Source organism: Bos indicus x Bos taurus, chromosome 5, assembly GCF_003369695.1.
Source record: "Bos indicus x Bos taurus breed Angus x Brahman F1 hybrid chromosome 5, Bos_hybrid_MaternalHap_v2.0, whole genome shotgun sequence".
Classification (NCBI taxonomy): domain Eukaryota; kingdom Metazoa; phylum Chordata; class Mammalia; order Artiodactyla; family Bovidae; genus Bos; species Bos indicus x Bos taurus.
The window spans coordinates 23903508-23930874 of record NC_040080.1 but is presented as its reverse complement, the minus strand read 5'-3'; the positions used below and the strand labels follow the sequence as shown (position 1 = coordinate 23930874).

The window sequence follows — 27367 nt, the reverse complement described above, 5'->3', positions numbered from 1 at the left end:
CCACACAGTTGCACTCATCTCACACGCTAGCAAAGTAATGCTCAAAATTCTCCAAGTGAGGCTTTACAGTACGTGAACCATGAACTTACAGATGTTCAAGCTGGATTAGAAAAGGCAGAGGAACTAGAGATCAAATTGCCAACATCTGTTGGACCATAGAAAAAGCAAGAGAGTTCCAGAAAACATCTACTTCTGCTTTATTGACTATGCCAAAGCCTTTGACTGTGTGGATCACAACAGACTGTGGAAAATTTTTCAAGAGATGGGAATACCAGACCGCCTTATCTGCCTCCTGAGATATATGTATGCAGGTCAAGAATCAACAGTTAGAACCAGACTTGGAACAACAGACTGGTTCCAAATTAGGAAAGGAGTACATCAAGCTGATTATTGTCACCCTGCTTATTTAACTTATATGCGGAGTACATCATGAGAACTGCTGGGCTGGATGAAGCACAAGCTGGAATCAAGATTGCCGGGAGAAATAGCAATAACCTCAGATACACAGATGACACCACCCTTATGGAAGAAAATGAAGAAGAACTAAAGAGCCTTTAGTTCTTTCATCAAGGGTGATGAAAGTGAAAGAGGAGAGTGAAAAAGTTGGGTTAAAACTCAACATTCAAAAAACGAAGATCATGGCATCCGGTCCCATCACTTCATGGCAAATAGATGGGGAAACAATGGAAATACTGAGAGACTTTATCACTGCAGATGGTGATTGCAGCCATGAAATTAAAAGACGCTTGCTTGTTGGAAGAAAACCCATGACCAACCTAGACAGCATATTAAAAAGCAGAGACTACTTTGCTGACAAAGGTCCCTTTAGTCAAAGCTATGATTTTTCCAGTAGTCAGGTATGGATGTTAGAGTTGGACTTTAAAGAAAGCTGAGCACTGAAGAATTGATGCTTTTAGACTGTGGTGTTGGAGAAGACTCTTTAGAGTCCCTTGGACTGCAAGAAGATCAAACGAGTCAATCCTCAAGGAAATCAGTCCTGAATATTCATCGGAAGGACTGATCCTGAAGCTGAAACTCCAATGCTTTGGCCACCTGATGCAAAGAACTGACTCACTGAAAAAGACCCTGATGCTGGGAGAGATTGAAGACAGGAGGAGAAGGGGACGACAGAGGATGAGATGGTTGGATGGCATCACCAACTCGATGGACATGAGTTTGAACAAGTTCTGGGAGTTGGTGATGAACAGGGAAGTCTGGCGTGCTACAGTCCATGGAGTCTCAGAGATTTGGACATGACTGAGCGACTGAACTGAAAGAGTGTCTTTCCCAGATGATGCTAATGGTAAAGAACCCGCCTGCTAATGCAGAAGACATAAGAGACGCAGGTTCGATCCCTGGGTTAGTAAGATCCCCTGGAAGAGGGCATGGCAACCCACTACAGTGTTCTTGCTTGGAGAATCCTGTGGACAGGGAAGCATGGCGGGCTACAATTCATAGGGTCGCAAAGAGTCAGACATGACTGAAGGAAATTAGCACAGTGTCTTTCCCCAGGAGACTGTCCGTGAAGGACAAAGGACCATGTCTTACTCCTTCATTTTCCGAGAAGCAGTCCAGGGTGGTGGGTGGGAGCCCGGGCTCTGGAGTCAGGCTGGTCAGCTTCAGAGCCAACGCTGTGCTCACTTACCTTGATACTATGAGCAAGTCATCAGAACCCTCTGATCTCGTTTGTGAAATGAGACCTTAAATTGCAGCCTCCATCTCACAAGTTCACTGTAATGATTCATGAGATTCCTGGATGTGTTTGGTACCCAGCGCATACTAAGCCCTCAGTAAACATTGCCTGATGTTGTTTTCTCGAGCATATAACTCAGTGCCTGGCATGGAACTGATGTACAGTTGATGTCAGTTGCGTTGCATTGAAGTGAAGCACAGATGTGATCCAGCAAGCTTGACAGGAAGTTGGAGAAAAGAGCACTAGAGGAGACCATGTGAGCACATGATTTCTGGGGAAATGAGAATGAGATAGTAAATAAAAACCGATGGGTCATAGGACTGCAGGATCAGAACCTAGCTCTCCAGCTGTGATATGATGAACACAGAGCAGGGTTCTGTGTTCTCCCTCCCCTTGCCCTGTGTGCTGAACGCTCTAAAGTCTGGAAATATCCCATTTTTCATGGCAATAGCTTGTGTGATGTGTAGCTGTGATATGATGAACACAGATGCAGGGTTATGTGATATGATGTGATATGATGTGATATGATGCAGGGTTATGTGATATGATGCAGCTGTGATATGATGAACACAGAGCAGGGTTCTGTGTTCTCCCTCCCCTCGCCCTGTGTGCTGAATGCTCTAAAGTCTGGAAATATCCCATTTTTCATAGCAATAGCTTGTGTAGACTGCTGTTCCTTGAAATAGCTCCTTTTCAATACTGTACAATTGCTTTAAAAAATCTGAATGCTAGACATTAGTATAAATACTGTTGAATTTTGTTCCATTTCATTCAATCCATTATTCCAGTGAATTTGTGTTGCTTCCTACCTTAATTCTGCATTGCAGTCTATCTTCTATCTGTTCTAGTTTGTGTTATCTGCAACTTGGTGAGCATGACTTATTTTGTTTTCTGAAATGCTATACAGGCCACTTCTAAAAACAGAGTCTCCAGACATGTTGCTAGAGACCTCTTTCTGTGTTAGCATTGATTCATTAAATGATCTTGTATTTGTTTTTCTCTTTGGGTATAGATTTTAAACTCCTTTCAAATCTATCAAGTATATAAGGATCTGTATTATATTCCCTCTTGTTCACAAGTTTCATGAAAAAACTTGTCAGCATGCTATGTCTGCAGCATTTTTATTTCACTGATACAGCGAAGCTGTCAGAAAAGAAAATGCAGCCAACTTGTTGAAACCTGTTCCTGATTAACCTATCTGAACTTCCTAAACTGACTTCCTTTTCTGATTTTAACAAAAGAGATGTATGTTTCAAAACAGTGAAGTTAACAGTATCAAGATAGATTAGACTCAATGCCCAAACCTCGACCATCTAGGTGATAAGCCTGGACACAATCCTGAGAGTTATGGAAGGCTGTTGAAATTTTTGAATAGGAATTATATGATGATACGATGTTTTAAGAAGATCCATCTGGCAGCAGTGTCCATGGTGGATGCTAGCAACATGTTATGTGAGGTTTGATGTTGCTCACAGTTATCCCAAAATAGGCTTCCAGACCACTGGGCTACCAATAAAGATGGAAGAGAATATACATTTGAGTTTAAAGAAGAAAATTCAGTGAGACTTTTGGGGTAACACAGCAGCAGTGAAAAAATAAAAATAGATACTTTTGGGCTTCCCAATCTTTTTCACATAATGGAACATACAGAAAGTGTCAATTTGGCCACTGGGGTAACTAGGGCTGCTTGGATAGGGCCATGACCCAATGTCATCGGCCCCCCAGGGCTGGGGCCTCCCTTCTTCAAGCCCCACCTCCCCCACATCACACACAAAAGCCATTATTAAGATCTCCACATGGACATATTTGTTTTAGAAATAAGTAGTCTTAGCAATATGAAGCTATTTGGACATTTTCATTTTAGAAATGAGTAGTCTTAGCAATATGCAGAAAAACAAGCTTGCACCAAAGTCGGGACCAGCAGTATGGAAGAGACTAGATGTGTAAAGGGAAGCCATGTTTGCTTCAGGGCCTAATTCTGAACAGATGTGAAACATGGCTGACACTCTTGGAAGAAAATTAGCGTCAAGGTTAATGCCAAACAAGAGAGGCCAGGCCACCAAGCCACTGCCCATGCTAGAGTGACACAGGAGAACAGAGGCGGTGGCTATACAGCCTAACTTGGGCATGAAGGTAGGCGATACCCACCAGACATTCTGGGGGGAGGTATAGACCACAGCTGGGGAGGCACTAGGTAGAAACTGAGGTGTAGACAAATGCAGAAACAAAGAAGTGGCTTTGAGGTTTGTATTAATGTGGAAATCTAAGCCCTTTTGCTTGGAAGTGTATGCAGTCCTGCCCATTTATTGCTCCTTGTTGGTTTTTGAGGTTTGTAAATTAAGTCGTTCTGTAGTTTTGGAGCCTCACCTGTGCTACTAATTTGCTTTGCTGCATGGAGCAAATTATAGACTGAGAAAATGCAGGAACTTCTCATCTATAATTCCTGGTGCTAATTGAAGATGTTTGGTTATAGAAAATTAAAAGGTGTTTCCTTTTTCTTCAGTAAACTCAATGATAGAGTGAAAGCAAGAATCTTACCAACAAGGCGTGCAGATTCTATTATAAAAAACAGGAATGAACGGCTCTTTTAAAAAGGAATGGAACCCACACATTTCCCCCAGTGCCTGGCAGCAGGGCCACCATGTGCCTGATGCCAGGGGCACCCACCTTTATACTGCAGTGTGTGACATGGGGGCACATGGCCACATGTGACAGCTCACAGAGAGACCCCTCTGATTCCCCCTTGGGCACCCACCCAGTCCAGCAGGTGCGTATCTGCATTGACCTGTGACATTCATCACCCCCACAACCACACTCCCTTCCCCAGGCAAGCTGTGCTCTAGTCTTTCATCCTGACTCACCGTTTTATTCCAATTCAGATCCACCCAGTTGTCCACATGGCTTCCCCCTGGACCTGTGATACGGGCCAAAACACAACCTTCTGGATCATTTGCTCCAGTCGCTCTGTTGACCTTTCCAGAACTACACTCTGCTCTCATCGTCCCACTCCTCAGTACAGTTAAGGAGAAAACACTGCCAGGCACTCCAGGCAGGCAGCTCTGGCCTCCTCCCAGCACTGGGACAGGCATCAGTTTTTGCACTTGTCACTGGGCCCCGTAAACACTTGATTACACTTTGACTCCTTCACTCCATGTGAGCTTGATGAAGGGCAGGGCTTCTTTGAGCCCTGGGGCTTAGCAGCGTGTCCAGGGCACATAGTAGGCCCTCTTTTCACATTTGGTACATGGGTGAGTAAATGAATATCCTGCTTAGATCCAGACACAGTATTCTCATCCTGAGCACACGGTCTAAGGAGGATCCGTGTCTCTACTATGGACAAAGCCAGCATCTTTGACCTTTGTTTAACAGCTGACTGGGTGATGCCAGGAGAGGCCATCCTGTCTCTGCCAGTGGTTTCTGAGTCTTTCCTTTACTCCTGTGCAGGTAGGGAAGTGGAAAGACAAGTCCCTGCAGATGAAGTACTATGTGTGGCCCCGAATGTGTCCTGAGACGGAAGAGCAGGAGGATGACCACCTGAGCATCGTAACATTGGAGGAAGCCCCATTTGTCATTGTGGAGAGCGTGGACCCTCTGAGTGGAACCTGCATGAGGAACACGGTCCCCTGCCAAAAGCGCATCATCTCCGAGTATGTCACCTTCCTCGGGGCTCTGGGGAGGGAGTGGGGCCCGGGACAGTCAGATTGGCCCCAGCCGTTGGCACCAGGCTGGGATCCAAGGCACAGAATTGATTGGGCGCCATGTGTGAATCCTGTTACTGTTGAGTGATGGGGTTTCTGGCAGCCCTGTGGTCTGGCATCTAGTTCTACCCATATCATGACCTGGAAGAATTGCCACTAAACCTGTTATCATTTCTGAGGCTTTGCCTGGGTCTCCATGAGATTCAAGTTCATGGAGATTTAAATTTACATTGGCTTTGAAAGATGTTTTTTTCCGGTCAGCATGTCTTGACATTGTGAGATTTAGAAATATTTTGGGAAATAGATAAAACTAATCTTATATTGTTAGAAGTCAGGATAATGGTTCGTTTTTGGTGAGGGTGGAAAGGGTCTGGAAGGAAGATCAAGAGGCCTCTAAGGTGCTGGGATATCTGTACTTTCCTGATGCATTTTGTACTTCAAAAGAACATTGAAAATTGTAAGAAAACATGGTTCAGTGTGATGAGATAATGAGATTATTTTAGTTCTGTGTTCTGATTTATGTCCTCACTCAGGCCTGATATAAATTGTGCTGAGCTGTGAAGGGGTGCCTGCTTTGTGGTTGGAGTTTTAATGGCAAAGGGTAATATTTTGCCTCTTGTATAAAAGCCTGGTTTTTGTTTTTTTTTGTTTCTTTACCCGGTTAGAAATAAAACAGATGAGGAGCCAGGTTACATCAAAAAGTGCTGCAAGGGGTTCTGTATTGATATCCTTAAGAAAATTTCTAAATCTGTGAAGTTCACCTATGATCTTTACCTGGTTACCAATGGCAAGCATGGGAAGAAAATCAATGGAACCTGGAATGGTATGATTGGAGAGGTGAGTGTCAGGAGTTAAGGGCCATTTACATGTTTCATTTATTTCATCTAATATAAAAAAATGCTTATTTCACAATCAGCATTTTTCATTGGAGTATAACTGCTTTTACAATATTGTGTTCATTTCTGCTGTATAACATCATGAATCAGTTATATGTAAACCTATATCCCCTCTCTCTTCTGCCTCCCTCTCACCCTGCATCCCACTCCTCTAGGTGATCACAGAGCTCTAAGCTGAGCTCCCTACACTATTCAGCAGCTTCCTGCTGTTGTTTAGCCACTCAGTCGGGTCCAACTCTTTTGCTACCCTATGGACTGTAGCCTGCCAGGCTTCTCTGTCCATGGAATTTCCCAGGCAAGAATACTGGAGTGGGTTGCCATTTCCTTCTCCAGGGTATCTTCCCAACCCAGGGATCGAACTCCTGTCTCCTGCATTAGCAGGCAAATTCTTTAGCACTGAGCCACCAGGGAACCTCCCCGCCCCCCAGCTACCTAGACCCAGAGGGATGGTACAGGGAAGGAGGAGGGAGGAGGGTTCAAGATGGGGAACACGTGTATACCTGTGGTGGATTCATGTTGATATATGGCAAAACCAATACAACATTGTAAAGTTAAAAAAATTTTTTTTAATTTAAAAAAATAGAAAATACAAAATAGTATAGTTGACTCTTGAACAACGTAGGTTTAAACTGTGTGGCTCTATTTATGCATAGATTTTTCTCAGTGAATACATCGTCAGCCCTCCTTACCTATGGGTTTTGAATCTTGGGATTCAACCAACCACAGATCCTGTCCTTTGTTTACTAGCGGCAGTTGGTGGAATCTGAAGATAAGGAGGGCTGACTGTGGGACTTAAAGATCCTCAGGTGTTGGTATCCACAGCAGGTATTGGTACGTGGGGACACAGGGATGACTAAATGAAATGCACTGTTCCCACTATACAAAGGGAAGGATTCTAGGGCCCAGAATATTTTCCCCATGTTGACCCATCACCTCCCTGGGCACTCTTAACTGGAGTCTTGCACCTTTTTCCTCAGGTGGTCATGAAGAGGGCCTACATGGCAGTGGGGTCGCTGACCATCAACGAGGAGCGATCCGAGGTGGTTGATTTCTCCGTGCCCTTCATAGAGACTGGCATCAGTGTCATGGTGTCACGCAGCAATGGGACTGTCTCACCTTCTGCCTTCTTAGGTGAGTGCTGGGCTTGCAGGTGTGAAGAATATGGATGCAGGGACAGGTAGAGGAAAGGAAGAACAGGTACAGGCCAGGCTCTCTCAGTCAGGAGCTGGTTTGCCAGGAGCTTCCCTCAGCCAGGGATTTCTTTGTGGGGACCTCAGAACTGATCTTTCTCCAACATAGAAATTGAAGAACACCCTCAAAAATAGGAAGGTATCATTCCCTATTAAAAAAAAACAAAAAAAAACAATGCAGGACCAGTAGCAAGGGATCCTACTTGAGTCCCACTCCTGCCACTTCCTGTCATTTAAGCTAAAACAAGCTTGCTCCATGCTGGGGCCCAGTTTCTTCATCCATCATTGCTGTTGTTCAGTTGCTAAGTTGCGTGCTACTCTTCCTGACCCCATGGACTGCAGCACGCCAGGCCAGTCTCACCTGTCCTTCACTATCTCCCGGAGTTTGCCTAAATTCATGTCCATTGAGTCAGTGATGCCATCTAACCATCTTATCCCCTGCCACCTCCTTCTCCTTTTGCCTTCAATCTTTCCCAGCATCAGGGTCTTTTCCAGTGAGTCAGCTCTTAGCATCAGGTGGCCAAAATATTGGAGCTTCAGCTTTAGCATCAGTCCTTTCAGTGAATATTCAGGGATGATTTCCTTTAGGATTGACTGGTTTGATCTCCTTGCTGTCCAAGGGACTCTCAAGAGTCTTCTCAGGCAACGCAATTCGAAAGCATCTGTTCTTTGGCACTCAGCCTTCATCCGTAGAAGAAGGCGTTTTTGATTAGCTGATCTCTGAAGCTGCTTCCTGCTTTAATAACTTCTAATTCTGGATATCATTCAAATACCTATTTATTTCAAATTATCTTCAAGAATGGAGCTCAGTGCTACCAAAAAAAATTAATATGCCTTCGTATTAATTTTCAGAGGCTTTGCCAAATCAAGCTATTCTGACCCTAACCTATCCCCCACCCTTGCCCATAGGAACCTGTACCTCACTCTCCAGCATCACTTATGTGTCAAAAGCCTTCCATATGATATAAGACCAGGTGAGGTGAGGCCAAGATTTCAATTAGATGAGGTCTTTTGTGAGCTCATACTCCATATTTTTTGGAAGGGACTGTGAGAGCAAGGGATTAGAAAATAAAATGTCACCTTGAAACCAGACCACTGGCTAGGAGATAGGAAGCTGGTTTGGTCCTGAACAAGCTGCAGGTCCTTGGGCCAGCCACCATCTCTCTAAAGGGCATTAATACTTTTTTGTGAGGATATTGGAATAAACAACAACTAACACTTCTTTCATCTCCAATCTGGGGGGAATTATTGAAGGAACATACTCCAAGGCAGAGTTACAGATTCCAGAGAATTTTTTCTATAATTACTCAGATTTCTCAACTAACCTCTTACAGTAAAGCGACTCTCGCCCTGCCAATTTTATGTGAAATGTTATTGGATAGCACACACCATGTATATTAATCCTCAGAGCAGTTTTACATATTTTATTTGCTTTTTCTCCTTTACAAGGGTAATTGAAACATTAAAAGATACAAATAAACCATATTGTAATTCTCACCTTGTCAGCCCAGCACTAACCTTAACTTCTGAACTAGAAGACCCAGGGACACTTCAGTGTAGCCCTAGGATGACATAGAAATGCCAGGCGGGGTGGGTGTGTGTGTGGAGGAGGAACAGCCAGTTAATTACAGGAGTAAGCAAAGTCAATACTTATTGAACACTTATTATGTGAAGGCCCAGGCATCGCTCTACCAACTTCAATTCTATTATTTCATTGGCACTATTAACATACCCAGTTTATGGCTTAGGAAACTGAATCTCATTTATGTAATTTTCTAGCAGTCTTCCAGCTAGTAAGGAGCAGATACAGGATTAAAGTTTAGATGTGGCTGCCCTTGAAGCATGTGTTCTAGTACATGTGGGGCCATTTCAGAGCTTGACTCCTGAATCAGGAGCCAGTCCAGTGGGCTGAGACTAAGATGTGATTTTAAATGGAAAAGCACAGACTTTTGCCCTCAGAAGCCCTCAATTTTTATAACCTGGCCCTGCCACCTTCTGAGTATGAACTTACAAAGGGCTGGGACCATTGAGTCTTAGTTTACTGCTCTGTAAAATACATATAATAATCCATAATGAAAAGGGCCATTATTAAAGGACCATAGAAATTATGTGATGAGGTACTTTCTAAGTTGTGTAGACAAGTACAGATATTTTTTGTGTTTTATGTACTGAAAGTTGCCCTGGGCCTAATGAGGGGAAAGAAAGCCTAGAGATGTGCTTTTACTCAGTTATTCCCTAATCTTGGGCAAAGTGAGATTGGAGTAGGATTGCAGTCCATCAGAACCAAGGAGGAGAGGGTTTCTACTCCTCTTTTTTATTGTTCAGTCGCTCAGTTGTGTCCGACTCTGCGACCCCATGGACTGCAGCATGCCAGGCCCTTCTGTCCTTCACTATCTCCCAGAGTTTGCTCCCATTCATGTCCATTGAGTCAGTGATGCCATCCAACTATCTCATCCTCTGTCATCCCCTTCTCCTCCTGCTCTCAATCTTTCCCAGTATCGGGGTCTTTTCTAATGAGTCAGCTCTTAGCATCAGATGGCCAAAATATTGGAGCTTCAGCTTCAGCATCAGTCCTTCCAATGAATCAGTTCAGTTCAGTTGAGTTGATCAGTCGTGTCCAACTCTTTTCGACCCCATGAATCACAGCACACCAGGCCTCCCTGTCCATCACCAACTCCCAGAGTTCACTCAGACTTATGTCCATCAAGTCAGTGATGCCATCCAGCCATCTCATCCTCTGTCGTCCCCTTCTCCTCCTGCCCCCAATCCCTCCCAGCATCAGAGTCTTTTCCAATGAGTCAACTCTTCGCATGAGGTGGCCAAAGTACTGGAGTTTCAGCTTGAGCATCATTCCTTCCAAAGAAATCCAAGGGCTGATCTTCAGAATGGACTGGTTGGATCTCCTTGCAGTCCAAGGGACTCTCAAGAGTCTTCTCCAACACCACAGCTCAAAAGCATCAATTCTTCAGTGCTCAGCCTTCTTCACAGTCCAACTCTCACATCCATACATGACCACTGGAAAAACCATAGCCTTAACTAGACAGACCTTTGTTGGCAAAGTAATGTCTCTACTTTTGAATATGCTATCTAGGTTGGTCATAACTTTCCTTCCAAGGAGTAAGCGTCTTTTAATTTCATGGCTGCAGTCACCATCTGCAGTGATTTTGGAGCCCAAAAAAACAAAGTCTGACACTGTTTCCACCGTTTCCCCATCTATTTCCTATGAAGTGATGGGACCAGATGCCATGATCTTAGTTTTCTGAATGGTGAGCTTTAAGCCAGCTTTTTCACTCTCCTCTTTCACTTTCATCAAGAGGCTTTTTATTCCAATGAATAGTCAGGGTTTATTTCCTTTAGGCTTGACTGGTTTGACTCTACTGTCTAGAGGCTTTGAAATGTACCTTCCACCCTCACATCTCTGGCTACCACTGGAAGGTTTTGCATTTCACAGTTGGAGTGTGCCTTATCAAGGTTCTTTTTAAATTAATTAAGTAACCAGGCTGTTATAATTCCCTTCGGAGTTCGAAAGTAAAGTAGATTTCAAAGTTAAGGAAATATTTTTGAATTTCCAGTCCGTTTTCCCCCTTTTCAGTTTCATCTTTATTAATGATTTGGAAGATGGAGAAAACAGCATGTTAATTCACTTAGCTCGGAGTTTACAATGTGATGTGACAGCTATAAAAGGCCAGAACTATTTTGAGGCACAATTGAGGAAGCATTGTATTGTGGAACTGAAGAGTGATTGTCCCTTTTCACAGGCCTCCAGAGAGAGAGCTACTGGAATTCAGTGTTCAATTACTGGACACCTCTGAGCCAGAGAGATTTAGATCAGCTGGAAAAGAGTCTCCAAAACTGATTAAAGAAATTAAAGAAAGCAAGTGTAGAACATTCCTGCTATCTTGCCTGGTCTTGTCCCATCAACCCTGTCACCCAGAAATAAGAACTGGATTGTGCTGTATTGTTAATTATCATGTTCCTCTGTTATTTGCTACTTTCCCAGTGTTGTAGATACTGATATTTAATTTAGATGGATTTTTTTTTAACATTGACATAGTCTTATACACTAATGATATCTAATAAAATATACCATATCCAAGCAGGTTGAAAAAGTCAGTCTAGGCAGGAAAGTTAAAGAGAAATAAGTCAAGGAGGCAAGGGAGTCATTCATTGTATTTAAGTATTACTGAACTAATTCAAGCCTCCAAGAGTGACTGAGTTTGTTGGGAATGAACTTGGCTGCAAGGCTTGAAAATGTTACTGAAAGCTTTCCTAGGTCCCACTGTGGGGTGTGGCATATAGAGGAGGGTGTAAACCAAGAGTGGGTTCCACAGGACTCACTTACTCCATGTCTAGTGTAGGGTTGGCCAAAAAGTTCATTTGAGTTTTTCTGTAAGATGTTATGGAAAAATCAGAACGAACCTTTTGGCCACATGAGTGCATGCTCAGTCGCTTCAGTCATGTCCGACTCTTTGCGACCCTACGGACTATAGCCCACCAGGCTCCTCTGTGCATGGGATTCTCCAGGCAAGAACACTGGAGTGGGTTTCCATGCCTTCCTCCAGGGGATCTCACCAACCCAGGGATCAAACCCATGACTCCTGCAGCTCCTGCACTGTAAATGAATTCTTTACCACTAAGCCACTGGGGAAGCCCAACTTTTTGGCCACCTCAATATTTATTTTAGTTCCACTTTTTACCAAAAACCCAGATATCGGTCTAATTGTGGCAGAAACTATATCTACAGTCTCAAAAAGGACAGGCAAGAGGCTGTCCTTCTCACATGTTTGAAAGAAAATAAATTTCCACGTGCCTATCAGCGGAATGGAAATAGTCAGACACAGCCTCTTACTCCTCCCTAACCCAGGCCCTGGCTCTCTGAAAGGAGCACACACCTGTGGTTTGTGTTTCCCAAAGAGACGCATCACATGGAGTGAAGGAACACATGACTAAATCAGGACTGTTTTAACTGTTTTAACCAAGTACTGATGTTCTCCTTCCCCAGAGCCATTCAGCGCTGACGTGTGGGTCATGATGTTTGTGATGCTCCTCATCGTCTCAGCCGTGGCTGTCTTTGTCTTCGAGTACTTTAGCCCCGTGGGTTACAACAGGTGCCTCGCTGACGGCAGAGGTAAGGCGGCTGTAACCGCTGCATGTCTGCCTTTTCCTGGTTCTCAGCTCTGAATCTCTGTGCCCCTGCTGTCTGCCTCCTCCCTAACCCTCAGTCTTCTAGGTCGTCCTCTTGGTGACTTGTTAGAAAGACCCCAATTAAGATGCTAGTTTGAATCTGCATGTCCCTTCCCCGGCCCAAGCCTGACCCCAAGCCCACTTCCACCCCTGGGCAAGAGAGAGCAGAGCTGGCAGGAGATACGTGTAATGTAACCGTGTTAGAGGAAACTGTTGTGATAACCTAAGGCTGTGATAAGCAGTCTGTCTGATCAGATGGGCTAACAAGGCAGATGAGATGTGTGTATCGAGGATAAGAAAAAAAAAGTAGACTGAATCATGGAAAAGCAAGGGCTAGAACTAGTTTCAGAATTTTCTGAATTCAGAGAATAAAACATCCAGAATAATAAAAAAAAGAAAGAAAGAAAGAAAGAAAAGAAAAAATAGGTCACCCCAGGGTACATGCCAGGGTAGTTGTGACTGAAAGAATTCTCCACAGCCAAAGGATTACCTCTGGTCTCTACAGCGTGTGTCCACAGCTCACATCACTCTGTCAAGAGGTATAGATTTGGGTATTAAATAAAATGGCCAGGAGATAACAGTTCTCACCCACGGCTACTCTTGGGAGTGGTGCATCCATCTTCCTGGCTATGAAGGTCCACCCATGTGTTTGAGGCATTTGTGAGACTTCACACAAAGTTTACTGAGATTTCCAAAGGGGGCCATGGGATTCTTCTAAAACTTCCTGAGAACCCCAGGATTAGGAAATATCATGCCTTCTCTGAGTCTTTTCCCATCCACAATGTGAACTTTATCCTGGAATTATGCCTCAAAGAGGAGAGATTCTCAATACATTAAGAATTAACTATAGGGCACTTAAAAGACAAAGATGTAAAGACCTCACATTCCAATATTCTGAATAGTCAATATTCAAGTCCAGAGCGGGACTCGAACCACTACATGTTTCAAAATAGCAGTTCTCTACCTTGGTTGCGTGTTAGAATAACCACTCCACCCCACACCAATTTAATAAGAATCTCTGGGGATGGGGTGCCAGGCAGCGATATTTTGTCAAAGCTCCCCTTGTGCTTCTGCTGAATTCACAGTCCAGGCTATGAGCCACTCCTGCACTGAGGGATTTCCAGGTGCAGACCTACCTTCTCACCTGGGGTGTGCATTCTGGGCTGGAAATTTGAACGTCTCCACTATACCGAATATTCAGGTGCTTCCCGCTTGGGCCAGAAAGTCACCCAAAAGCCGTGACTACTCTCCATCCCGATTAGTAAAAGTGAGACATTGGAGAAGCACAAGAGTACCTACGTATGTTGGCAATGTTAAGAACTAAAGCCAGCATGTACCCTCCCCGACCGCAAAGACAATCAAAGCGGCAAATATTCAGGCACCAAATTCAAACCTTACAATGACTCACTTGACCAAAGGATGCTTGTCTTCGCCAAGGAATTCAACACGGGGCCACTTTAAATGCCAAGTCCCCTTGGGGCATCTTACAGTGTATGCAACTTTGATTTAGACACAACTCTTTGAATGTGCATCTGCCCCCTGAAATAAGGTCCACACACAGAGATGTGTGTGCGCAGTTAGATCTTAGGCCTGACATGTGTAGTCACTGATGATTTAGGCGGCAGAGCAGATGCTCAAAGGATCGCAGAAAGCGTCGTAAGACCTGTGCTAATGTGCTGTAAAACTGTGTGCGCAGATGTTCGTTTCTGAAGCAGAGGAGCTGCCAGCAGACGCAGGGAGCAGGCAAGGTTTCACCATCGCCAAGCAGAGAAAGCGGAGAGGTCACAATAAATTTATGGGCAGAAGCCCTGCATGATCTACATAAAGTTTGTGTGGAGGACAAGGACAACCTACCTTTCCGCCTTTAGATTCATGTGGACAAGCCAGGGATCTGCGGCTCACTCTCTGGGCCTCCTGGTGTTCTCTTACACAAAAGCCAGGTGCTGCTGGAGGCAACCAGGTGGGAGGTGTTGGCATGGGAGTGAGGTCAAGATTGTCTTTGAAACACTGAGTACTGAGTGCTAGAGGCCAAAGGAAAATCAGGATCAACTGCATTCAAAACAGCGTCAGTGAATAAAATTGGAGGAGGTCTGTGACCAATGGGCAGAAAAGACCCTGCATGGTTCTTGCTCATCTTCTTTAAAGTTTAATTGCTTTCTTGATAGATACAAATGTAAATTTTAAGAACAACAGTAATGAGGATGCAAAGGTGACCACAGTGGGATGGTTGCCTTTGTTACTCAGTTTTGATGGGATCTTAATGGTCTTCCATCCACCGAGGCAGAAAGCTGGCTCCTCCTTTGTCCTGGTTGAGTTATGGTCATTGGCTGGAGTAGGATCCCCCACACATCCCAGGCCTCTGGTTTTTCTCTTCTGCCTTCTGGAGGGCCCCAGAAGAAGTGAGACATGAACTCTCAACTGAAAAGGCCACCTATGAAAGGGCTGGGGCTTCACTGGCTGGGGTCCAGTCTGAGCAGGAATTTATCAGCCTATGTACTTATAGGGTTAAATGGAACCGGTGAGTCTGTCTTGACCTTCTGTCCTGTCTTTTTGTCCCACCAGAGCCAGGTGGCCCATCTTTCACCATCGGCAAAGCTATTTGGTTACTGTGGGGTCTGGTGTTTAACAACTCCGTCCCCGTGCAGAACCCCAAGGGTACCACGTCCAAGATCATGGTGTCCGTGTGGGCCTTCTTTGCCGTCATCTTCCTGGCCAGCTACACTGCCAACTTAGCTGCCTTCATGATCCAAGAGGAGTATGTGGACCAGGTTTCCGGCCTGAGTGACAAAAAGGTAGGAGCGCCGCTTGAAACCGCCCATCTTTTCCCTCGGTTCCGTTCTGAGCCGTACTCAGAGCTCTCACGGACCTGTTAATTTTCTAAATCTCTAAAATCGACCATTCTTTCTTATGACTCCTTAAATTGGGATGCGGGAGCAGAAATCAGTGTCCCCACTGAAATAATATCACTTCACGTTCACCTTCTCATTTGTGAAAGGTCGGCGCCAGCAGGCTCTGGGCTGCAAATGAGGGGCTTGGTGTGTAGCGGCTTTCTGAGCGCAGGGCTCCTGTTGTTGGGTACGCTCAGCACAGAGCTGTGACTTTGGGGTGTCATTAGAGGGCTGCCCCGCGCACCCACACTGAGCGCACCGGCTCCTTAGGCCTTCATTTTCTACCCAGGGCTGTTCACCTGCGCGTTCCCCCTTTGTTCTCCTGCACTCTTGCGCAGTCCCAGGGCTGGGAAGGAGGATTGTTCTCATTGTGTCCTGAAGAAAAGTAGCTGCCCTTTAACTAGATGATTGTCCAGGGTGTCAGGGGGGTGCACCCATGAACAGGCTGTTCCTGAACCCAGCGCAGGCCTTGTTGCTGGCCTGTGCCATGGTTGGGGTAGGGGGGGCATGTCTGCCGGTTGCCATGGTCTCTGGATGAGGATATACAAAACCCATGCTCAGCACCTGTGACTCTCTAGGTCTGCTGGAACCACCACTTTCCGTGGAGCTCTGTCACCTGCACTTCTGGTAACTGGGGTGGTCCAACCTGGCACTAGGGGCTGCCTTCCCGGAGCACCCAGCAAAGCTTCTGGACACCCCAGAATCCTCTGGAGACTCTCACCACAAACCTCCTCCTCTCTGCTTTCTTAAGATTTAGAAACTGTGATTGCCCATCTCTACCCCCAGGAGAAACTGTGTGATACAGACAGACCTGTGTCAGACCAGATGGGTCATGTGTAGTTAATGGTTTATCACATGCACAACTTTCCTCAAGATAAACCTAATTAACCACTGAGCAAATGGTTTTGGAAGCGGGAAAAGGAGAAGATGGTCTCTTTGGGGGCTCTAGTTACGGTTTCTCCATCTATTCATCACTACTCATCAGAATATTCAGAAGCATGAAGAAGATAACATGCTTTTTAAGGAAATGAATATATATATATATATATATATATATATTTGTATACACACAAAAGGATCACTCACGATGTTTTCCTCTTTATGTCAGCTCTTTCTCTGGTGTGTCTTCCTTTTCACTTTATTTTTCTTCCTTACTTTTTAACCTATTCCCTCTCTTGTATTTCCTTCTCCTTTACTTTTAAGCTTTATTTTTTTTACTTCTTTATTCTAACTCCTGATTTATTATGCATTTATTCAGATATTCATCCATCTTTTACTTCATTCATTTTAAGCCTTTCTCACCTTGCTCCTTTGTCAGTATCCTTCCTTCACCATCATGATCTCCGCAGAAAATCTGAGCTAGACCTCTCCCCTCACTCCCTTATACAACTGCTTTTTGTGCCCATTTCTGTAACCTGGGCAGTCATGGGGCTGAGAAGAGCTGATCCCACAGGATTCCATACCTGGACCTGGCCTAGCTGCAGTGGGCCGTATGTGTGTATGTGTTAGTCACTCAGTCGTGTCCAACTCTTTGTGACTGTAGCCTGCCAGGCTCCTCCTTCCATGGGGATTCTCCAGGCAGAAATACTGGAGTGGGTTGCCATTTCCTCCTCCAAAGGATCTTCCCAACCCAGCAATTGAACCCTGGTCTCCTGCATTGCAGGCAGATTCTTTACCCTCTGAGCCACCAGGGAAGCCATGCCCCTTCTCAAACACAAATGTGACAGAGGCATGGCAGGGCTCATCCCCACATGTGGGTCTGGCAGAGGTACGGGGGACCGTGTCCTCACATCAGGGAGTGGCAGAGGTGTGGCCGGTCCTGTCCCCATGCAGAGGGCGGTGGAACCATGTCCCTTTGCAGTACACAACGTGCTTGAGGTCAGGGCACTCTGGGCCATTCGGTGGGGGAGCCACCACTTTTATCACATTGTTTTCTTCCAATGCCTCCGAGAATTCATTAGGACACTGTATTTATGTTTTCCATCCTCTCAAGGGCCATCCGGCAACAACTGAATGATTTGCTACTTGAGCTAAGCATAATTGAGATGGAGGGAGATTGTTTTCCCTTCTGCGGCTTTGAAAGAACATACCGTTCTGGGCCACACCACTTGAACAGAGAGGTTCTGCCCCTGTCTGTCCTCCACGCCATGTTGGTTATGTTCTGAAAAGATGGATCCCACCTTTGCTTGAAGAGCTGTGTGGCTCCATTGTTTACAGAGTAAAGGTGACTTTTTTCAGATGTGGCTTTCAGAGCTTTTACTAATGATCCCCAGTGTGTGCCATCAATTCCATCTCATCGTGTGTAGACTCTTATACCCTATGTTCCAGGCATCCTTGCCTCCTCCTCCTTCCCAACCACATGCCTCTGCACCTGCCTGGGTTGCTCTCCTCACTTCTGCACTCACCACACTCCTACTGAAATGGCAAGACAAATTCGAGATCACTTTATTTGTAAAGCTTTCTCATCTGGGAAGTTAGTCATTGTCTTCTCTGTTCTGGCAATCATTTGTACCTTTGTTATAACCCTTGTCTCCTGCATTGTAATCTACAGACCTGTACCTGACCTGTACCTGTATCTCCCTCTATTTTTTAATATTTATTTTTGGCTGCACTATTAGTTGTGGCATATGGGCTCAGTAGTTTCAGGACAGAAGCTTAGTTGCCCTGGGGCATGTGGAATCTTAGTTCCCGATCAGGGACCATACCCACATCCCTTGCATTGGAAGGCAGATTCTTAACCACTGGACACCAAGGAAATCCCTCTCCCCCTATTTGACCATGTGCTCCACAAGGTCAGTGACCATAACTTGGTTATCATTTTTATAAAAAGTCTGTGGGAAGAGAAGGAGAGAAGTGACTATTGAATAGTCTCTTGCACAGAGCAATGGACTGAGCATGACAGGCAAAGAAAACAGCAAGAGAAAAGAGCCCTTTAACAGCTGCTCAGCTTGAACATGGTGATCTGATCCATTTCAGAACTCTGCAAATGACAAAATAGTAAATGGTAAGCATCCTACCAGAAAGTGTCAACATCATTTACATAATTATAGAAAACATTCAAGTAACTAATAACATACGACTGCATATCAGTGTCAGGAGCAGTATTATAAATCAGAGTTTGCCGAAAGTACACTTAAAACGTCAAAATTCTTATTAGTTTTCCTTCAAAACTAAAAGCTAAGTCTTGGGAATGACTTTGTGTGAGAGGAAGTATATGCTGTGAATTTAGAAAAAAAAGTAATAAAGCCATCAAAGCCATAACATTTTGCTTTGCAAAGAAATGAGGTGATTTTAGGATTCTTTTTTCAATGTAATTAAATTTTCATCAGGGAAGGTAACGTTTGAAGTGGAGAAGCGTTTCTAAACTTGTTTTGACTCTCAAAGATGACATATCTTCTATGTAAATCAGACGAAATCGTAAATATTGTGGAGTGATGATGGGAAGGTATTTGCCATCATTAAATCTATATATTTTAAGAAATTAACTTCAATTTTATGTCAGGAAAATGTTCCTGGGTCTTATTTAAGTCAAGGTTCAAAGTCAGAATGTTCAGAGTTAAATTTCCATGGCATCCTATTTTGGGGTTCCTTTTTACTGGATGCCTTCCATCTTGCAACAGCACATTACATCAGTGAATTCGGAATGACTCCGCTGCATCTATAACTAAAAATGGTTGCAAGTTCTAACATTTAGCAGCCCTACTGTACATTCCTTCAGCTCCCCCGGTGGGAGGAGGCTGTAAGGGGGCTGGTGACATCTTTCTTCTCTTAACAAAGAGCCACAATGCTCATTCTCATATTCTCAGCTCTCCAGACGGGTTTCTCATTTCGCAGTCTGCCAACCACCATGTGGAGGGGAAAGAGCTTGGCCAGACAAACAGGAGACATAGTCTCTGGGTGTTGGATACATTAAGTATGTTGCGTCTGTGTTACACAAATGATTTCCATGAGGTGTGATTATTCCCATTTTACAGATAAGAACACTGAGGCTCCAGGAAGTTTAGTGATTCTGTAAAGTCCTACATTATCAAGGTTTGAGTTCAGAGCCAAGGTTTGAGTTCCTATGTGTCGGCCTCTAAAAAGCACTTTGCCAAGATGTCTCCCTAGACAACATTATGCACAGCTAAGATTGGTATTAACATCCTGCACCCACTTCTTCATTTAATCTCCCATCTTCTCATTTAATGACTTTCAGTTTGGGTTCCACTTAATCTATCCCTTCTCAGGTCACCATACACTACCACTGCTGTGACTGCTACAACTACTTCTACTGATAATAATAGTAACAGTTATCATTATTATTAATATAACTTCAACAATGATATCTCTGTGAACATTTTTCAGCTCTCAGGAACCAGGCATAATGCCAAATACATTACATAGATTATCTTATGTAATGGTGCTTTTAATATCTTCATTTGTAGATGAGAAAATTGAAGCTTGCAGAGGTTAAGTCATCTGCCCTTCTGATGTTCCTGGCTGGCTAATAGCCCCTAAACAGCGTGTCACCATGTCTACATCCCAGTGCTCTTTCCAGCTAATCCTTTCTTTCTAACCTTCCCATCTACCTTTCTGATGCTTAACAAGTGAGATACTTCCCCTCTACTAAAGAGTAGCTAGCTAAATGATTAACTCACCCCAAATAATTAGATAGTGTTTTAGCATTTGCCTTTTAATCCATAAGTTTTTCAGAGGCATGACTTTGAATGGAGGGTGGTATTTTCTGGGTTTGAGCAGGCTTACTGCCCACAAGATTGACTTTAGCCTGGGCCTTCTGTGACCAGGAGCTTTAAGCCATGGTTGGAAGGTGGGAGACGGATGGGAGCAGGGAAAGAAGTCAGGGGCTGAAGGAAGCCTGCTGGGGGTGCAGAGGCTGCCAAGGTCACTAGAGGCTGCTGTCAGGCCATGGGCTCCTAAGGGTACCTGGCTGCATCCCACCTCATTCATTCTCATGTGAGTGACATATGCCCGCGTTATATTTTGTTGGTTCTTTTCCTTGGGGAACTACTGGAACTTTATTTACTTGAAATGTCAAGAGGTGTTTCTCTAATTAATGAGGGCAGGCATCTTCGCTTGTAGCATTGAAAGTGCCATCAGGACAGCCTTCTTAAAACTGAGGACTCCATGGCTTTTCTAGACAATGACTCTTCTGAGTTCCCGAGAAGTTCCACAAGCATCTGGAAACTGCCTCATATCCTTCTGGCAGATAGGCACTGTATGACCTTTTAAATCAGAGTGCAAACGAATGTGTCAGTGTGCATCCTGGAAGAAACCCAGCCTGGTGAGGAGTGCATTTACACCACAGCTACACTGATGTGTGATGCTTGGGGGGCATTTGATTGTGAGTCAGGAAATGGGCCTTGCTTTCCCCTGTACAAATGGGACTTTCTCGCCCTATTAACTTTAGGCTGGGAGCCAGTGGGAGACAGCTGATCTCAAGCCTGATCTGTCACACGCTGGTCCTGGCCCAGGCCATCTTGGTTAGGTCCTGGAATACTGAGCTAAAAATAGCTCACCAAGGCACACAGCAGGCATGAACTACTAGCTGGGGACCTAGAAATGAGGGCCTGGGCCTGGCCTTCAGGTAGCTGGGCAAAATAAGGGAATGATTTATTGTGTGGCATCCCCCAGAGATGTCAAATCTCTGGTCCTTTTGTTGGAACTGGTCTCGAGCAGTTCCAGGGGGACTGGGGACAGTCCAAGGGGACTTTCCTGATGGTCCAGTGATTAGGAATCTGCCTTGCAATGCAGGGGACATAGGTTTGATCCCTGGTGGGGGAATGAAGATCCCACATGCCACAGGGCAACTAAACCTGGGCACAGCAACTACTTAGCCGTGTACTCTGGAGCCCGTGAGCCACAGCTAGAGAGTCTGCGTGCTACAAAGAAAGATCCAACAGAACATAATGAAGATCCCACATGCCACAACTAAGACTCGACACAAACAGACAAATAAATTTTTTGAAAAAAGGACAGTTCTGGAGGAAATGACAGAAGAAAACTCCCCAGACCCTGGGGTTGTACTGGGTACAGGACATACATGGCTTGGGGGAGGGACACCAGCCCCTTTGCCTCCTAATTAACTAACTGAACCAATCTATACTAAACGTGGACCACCGCCCCCAGTATCACACCCCCTCATTCCTGCCAGGGTGGCCTCCATCCAGATGGATCCAAAACAAAGCCCTGGGGCTTCAGCAGCCCCCACTCTGTTACTCAGGGTTGGCTCTCACCACGTCTCTAGGATTATTTGAGAATGGGACTGCTTATGGTCCCCAGGTGGCTGTCTTGAACTCTTGATTCTCAATTTCATTCTTGACTTGACTGGCTGTCTTGACTGAGGCATCCAGTGGAGCTTAGCAATGGTCACCCTCCCAGTCCTGGGATACAGATGTCCTGATGTTGACTGTGGGGCTCCCAAGGGGACCCAGAGTCCCCTTTCTCTCCTTTTTGTGTCCCCTTCACAGTGTCAGGCTTCACTCTGCCCTCTTCTCCTTGAATGACCAACTGCTTCCTGATCTTCTGTGACTTCCCCATGCAGAGTTCCTCACCTCCCACCTCTGCTATACAGTAAGCTCCCTACATATGAACAAGTCCCATTCCACAAGAGGACATGCATAAGTCCAATTCGTTCGTAAGTCCAACAAAGTTAGCCTAGGTACCCAACTAACACAATCAGCTATACAGTGCGTGTGTGTGTGCTCAGTCGTGTCCAGCTCTTTGCGACCCCATGGTCTGCAGTCCTCCAGGCTCCTCCAGGCTCCGCTGTCCATGCAGTTCTCCAGGCAAGAATGCTGGAGTGAGTTGCCATTTCGTACTCCAGAGGATCTTCCTGACCCAGGGATCAAATCTGCATCTCCTGCATTGGCGAGTGATTCTTTACCACTGAGCCACCAGGGAAGCCACCGTACTGGGTTTATAATAGTTTTCACACAAATAATACATAAACAAACAAACACACACCAAAACAAGAAAACATTTTTAGTGTTATTGTACAGTACCTTGAAACGTATAATAGTACAGTAGAACAACTACTACAGCGTACAGGGGCTAACAGGTATCCAGTGCAGGCATCGAGTGAACAGGCAGCAAGAGTTACTGACTAGAGGAAGGAGAGGAGGTGGGAGATGGTGGAGCTGAAGGATCGTCAGCCATAGGAGACGGAGGGCAAGCTGCAGTTTCATTCACACCTGATATTGAAGGCACAGGTTCTGGTTCTTTGCTGGTTCGCATCTTTAAAAGTTCACAACTTGTAAGTTTGTATGTAGGGGACTTACCATACTGTCAGAGTTTCTTGGGATTGAACAGTGGTCCCCTAAAAGCTACATCCACATTCTAATGCCTGGAACCTGTGAGTGGTGACCTTGTTTGGAAAAAGTGTCTCTGCAGTTGTAATTAAGTTGAGGATCTCAAGTTACAAACACCGTGGATTGCTGCTAAATCCAAAGCAAGTTGTCCTTACAAGAGAAGGGCAGAGGGAGAAAGCTGACACAGAAGAGAAGGCCAGGAGGAGTAAGAAGCAGAGAGTGTGGCAGCCACAGAAACACTGGGAACCGCAGGAAGTTGGAATACACGGGCATGGACTCTCCCCTAGGGCCTCCGAGGGGAGTGAAGCCCTACCATTGATTTTGGACTCCTGGCCTCGGGAACGTGTGAGAATAAATTTGTGTTGTTTGAAGCCACCAGGGATTCATTACGGGAGCCCCAGGAAGTGAACACTGAGTCTCAGTACCCTCCCGTAACCCGAACTTCCAGGGCCTTCCCTGCCCTGCTTAAATCCCACTGCTTCTCCTACTCAGCTTCTCTGGTCATCCACCCAACCCTGTCCTTCCAAAGCAGGTATTTCTTACCCCAGAATCCAGTTCCTCTTCCCACTAATCTCTTTGCTAGGAAGAACAGATCTACATCACCCTGAAGATTTGCAAAGATATGGCTTACACCCAGAGGGAGTCTTCTCCTGTAGCTTCATTTTAAGGAGACAATAAAAAGCCCCATGTATTGCTGTGCGCTCATGTTTGCTGTGTCCTTGAGCCTGATTACTGATAGTTTATCCCCAGATGTAGCGTGTGAGCTGTGTGTGCGCTCCACTCGCAGGCTCTGAGCAGGAAGGTCATTGTCAGAGGGGACTGTGGACATGTTTTTGGCAAGGTGTATCATTTTCACAACTCTTCTGGGGAAAATATTATTCATGCAGCCCTCTTAATATTCTGGGTTTCGGTGTGCTGCTCAAATTACAGAGTTGAAAGGGATGCTAGCTGGTCATCAGGCACAGGTGCTATTTTTCTCATCAAAGGCAAACAGGTGTCCTCTCCATGTTGATGAAAGTATCTTCCTTGTTACATAGGAAGGCACACTCATATGTATGTACGTGTGTGCATATGTGTGCACATATATATGTGTATCTCTATCCTCCAAAGTTGTTGTTGTTCAGTTGCTAAGTCATGTCTGACTCTTTGCGACCCCATGAACTGCAGCATGCCAGACTTCCCTGTCCTTCACTATCTCCCAGAGTTTGCTCAAACTTATGTCCATTGAGTGAGTGATGCCATCCTACCATCTCATCCTCTGTGCCCCCGTCTCCCCTTGCCCTCAATCTTTCCCAGCATCAGGGTCTTTTCCAATGAGTTGGCTCTTCGCATCTGGTGGCCACAGTGTTGGAGCTTCAGCTTTAGCATCAGTCCTTCCTTCCAATGAATATTGAGGGTTGCTTTCCTTTATGCTTGACTGGTTTGATTTCCTTGCTGTCCAAGGGATTCTCAAGGGTCTTCTCCACCAACCGAGTTTGAAGCATCAAATAACTGGCTAATTAGGAATGTGACATTTAACAGACCTGCATAAGGAATGTAAGTTTCCCATGCTCACAGAACTTAAGAAAGTTGTCTTTATCTGGAAAAAAGAGAAAAGAGTTGTCTCATTCTGCTATCAGTGGAATCATCATTTTGTTAAAGGAAACAAAATGGAATGAAGGAAGGAAAAAGGAAATAAAAAAAAAAAAGCACCTGAACCCAGTTGTAAACTAGATCTGCTCTGTATAACTCTTTTTAGAAAAGTGGTCCTGTGCAAGATATAGGAGAGTTAGACACCTTCCTGGAGCCATAGCTGTTTTTAAATTGCTACTACACAGATTAGCACGAGGATGAATCCACAATTTCCCCAGCTGCATTGAATTGGGCTGGGCCCAAAAGAGAAGCCAGCAATAAACAACAAACACTTTTATTAGCAGAAATCCAAGCACATTCCACTGCATGTAGCACTCAAGTCTTGAGTGCCCTGGGAGTGGGAGGAAACAGTGCTTCTCTGAACTGGTTGGATCCTTCAATTATCTGCGTGGCTTCCAGTGTTGCTACTGTTTAGTCGCTAGTCGTGTCTGACTCTTTGCGACCCCATGGACTCTAGGCCACCAGGCTCCTCTGTCCATGGGATTTCCCAGGCAATAACATTGGACTGGGTTGCCATTTCCTTCTCCAGGGGATCTTCCCTACCCGGGGATAGAACCTGCATGTCCTGCATTGGCAGGTGGATTCTTTACCACTGAGCCACCAGGAAAGCCCTGTGGCTTCCATATGGGGCCTCTTTCAGTCAGGCCTTGTCTTCCAGGTTGGGAAGAGCAAGTGACCCTGGGGACTCCCAGAGAAGTTGGAATTTACTTTTGGTCCAATTTCTGGTTCCAACAGAAGGGAGCTGTTGCATTTAGCTGACAGCTAAAAGCAGTGTCTTCACTCTGAAGTTCATTGACATCCAAGAAGAATAAGGGAGTACTTCAACATCCTTTTCTGTCTGGTTAAAAGCAAACATTAGAAATAAGTGTTTCAGTACGAGGGAGCTCAGCTTTCACAAGCTGACGAAATCTTGGCTTGTGGGTTGAGGACTTATTAAGAATTACTAAGTTCAAGTCCTTCGAGACAAATTAACGCAGCCATGAAAATTTATATGTGGCCAAAGGCATCAAGCCTAAAATAAATCAAGTTTTAGAGGTGTCAGAATTGTATTCACAGTGAAAACTGTGGCCTGGACTGGCTCTGGGCTTTTGTGGGTGTTTCAGCCTTTTGGCTCTTCCAGTGTTCCTCTCCCCGTTTCTATAATGATGGCAAGAGAATAGACAAGGGCCTCAGTGGGCCATGTGTAGTCTCTTGTATTGTATTTTGGGAAGCTTTCTGCATAGCTGGGCATGTGCTCGGGGTAGGGTCAGGGAGGAGGCGTTGAGGGCAGGCCTTAGAGTGCCTGAAGCTGGGGAAGACCACCCATTTAGTTCAAGGGTCCCCAGCCCCCGGGATCTAAAGCCTGATGATCTGAGATGGGGCTGATGTGATCATAATAGAACGAAGTGAAAGTAGCTCAGTCATGCCCGACTCTTTGCAGCCCCGTGGACTGTAGCCCACCAGGCTCCTCTGTCCATGGGACTCTCTGGGAAAGAATACTGAAGTGGGTAGCCATTCCCTTCTCCAGGGGATCTTCCTGACCCAGGGATTGAACCCAGGTCTCCCTCCTTGCAGACAAATTCTTTACCGTCTGAGCCACCCGGGAAGCCCTAATAGAACTAAAGTGCACAACAAATGCAATGAGCTTGAAATATCCTGAAACCATCCCCTACCTCCCCTTGTCTGTGGGAATTGTCTTCCATGAAATCGGTCCCTGGTGCCAAAAAACTTGGGGACCCATGATTCAGTTTACAGTTCAGTGTCAAGTTTTCCATTCTGGGCCCGTCACAGAGAGCCACAGAGAGACCAGCCACGCTCTACAGGCTCCGATTGTTGTTTAGTCACTAAGTCCTATCTGACTCTTCTGTGACCAGACCTCAGACATTTCCTCTGGTGTTTTAATCCAGCTCTAGCTGGATGGCTCTGATTCAGAGCATCAAGGGCAGTGGCTCCGGGCCAGTGTGATCCTCAGAGCTGCCCATGTGGAGGGTCCCCAAGGTATGGCAGCTCAGACTTTCAGGGGGCAGAGTCAGAGGAAAATTGGAGTCTCAATGTCATCTCTGTAAACATTACAGGGTTAGTCTGTCTGTGAAGGCCTGTCTGTGGTGTGAACACGGGAAAGGGTGGGTAGATCAGGGTGTTGATATCAAAGTCACTCAGGGAACCTTTTCCATCCAACTGGAAATTAAAGTCCAGGTGGAAGAAGGTCCCACCTGAGCAGCACCTGCCAGGATGCAGCCAGGAAACTGGATGTATGAAAAGGGTTGTGAGAGAAAGTTACTCTGGGGAGGAAGTTACTGGAGGACTATGTCTCCTCTTTCCTTCTACCCCTCAGACATACAGGCTTTGGGGGATCCTTAGGAGAGCTTGAGATTCACTCCCTGCAGTTAGAATGGGGGAGAGACTGGCATTTCACTCAAACTTGAGAAGACCCAGGTGACGGGTCTTGGATGGTGGTCCAGGGGGTGGTCCAGATGCTCATGTCTACCTTCCCCAGGTCCATGGCCACAAGGGCAGGAGGGGCCAGTCTGGGCAGGAATGGAGGGAAGTGATGTTAAAGATACCTCCCCATGGGCTTCCCGCTCAGGATGAGGCAGCCCCCGAACCAGAGATATGCAGGAGGGGTGGGCCGCCCATGGAGGAGCTGAAGGGACTGATGTAGACAAGTGACTGCCTTCAGGGAACTGAGACCGAGCACTCACTGAGAAGCCCTTGGGAACTCCGTGAACCTGCCTGACCAGGAGAAGACTCTATCTTGCACAGTGCCGGGTCAGGACAGCACCACGAGGGGGTCCCACCCATCCCTGGCTCCTCTTTCCCTCTGCGTTCCACCCAAGCCCCCCAGAGAACAGGGGAGAACAGCTCAGGGTCAGGTCCCAGAAGAGCTGACCTCACTCGGC

The 27367-nt window shown here is 45.6% G+C and overlaps 1 protein-coding gene across 1 annotated transcript in view; it reads left to right on the top strand.

Moving 5' to 3' along the window:
• The window catches only part of GRIN2B (glutamate ionotropic receptor NMDA type subunit 2B), a 493530-nt gene that overhangs the window by 423805 nt on the left and 42358 nt on the right, over positions 1-27367 (top strand). Inside the window, exons 7-11 of the mRNA XM_027541389.1 lie at positions 5138-5340; positions 6057-6228; positions 7265-7418; positions 12480-12605; positions 15224-15453. Of these exons, the coding sequence (XP_027397190.1) occupies positions 5138-5340; positions 6057-6228; positions 7265-7418; positions 12480-12605; positions 15224-15453 (885 nt within the window). The remainder of the gene's footprint in view (positions 1-5137; positions 5341-6056; positions 6229-7264; positions 7419-12479; positions 12606-15223; positions 15454-27367) is intronic.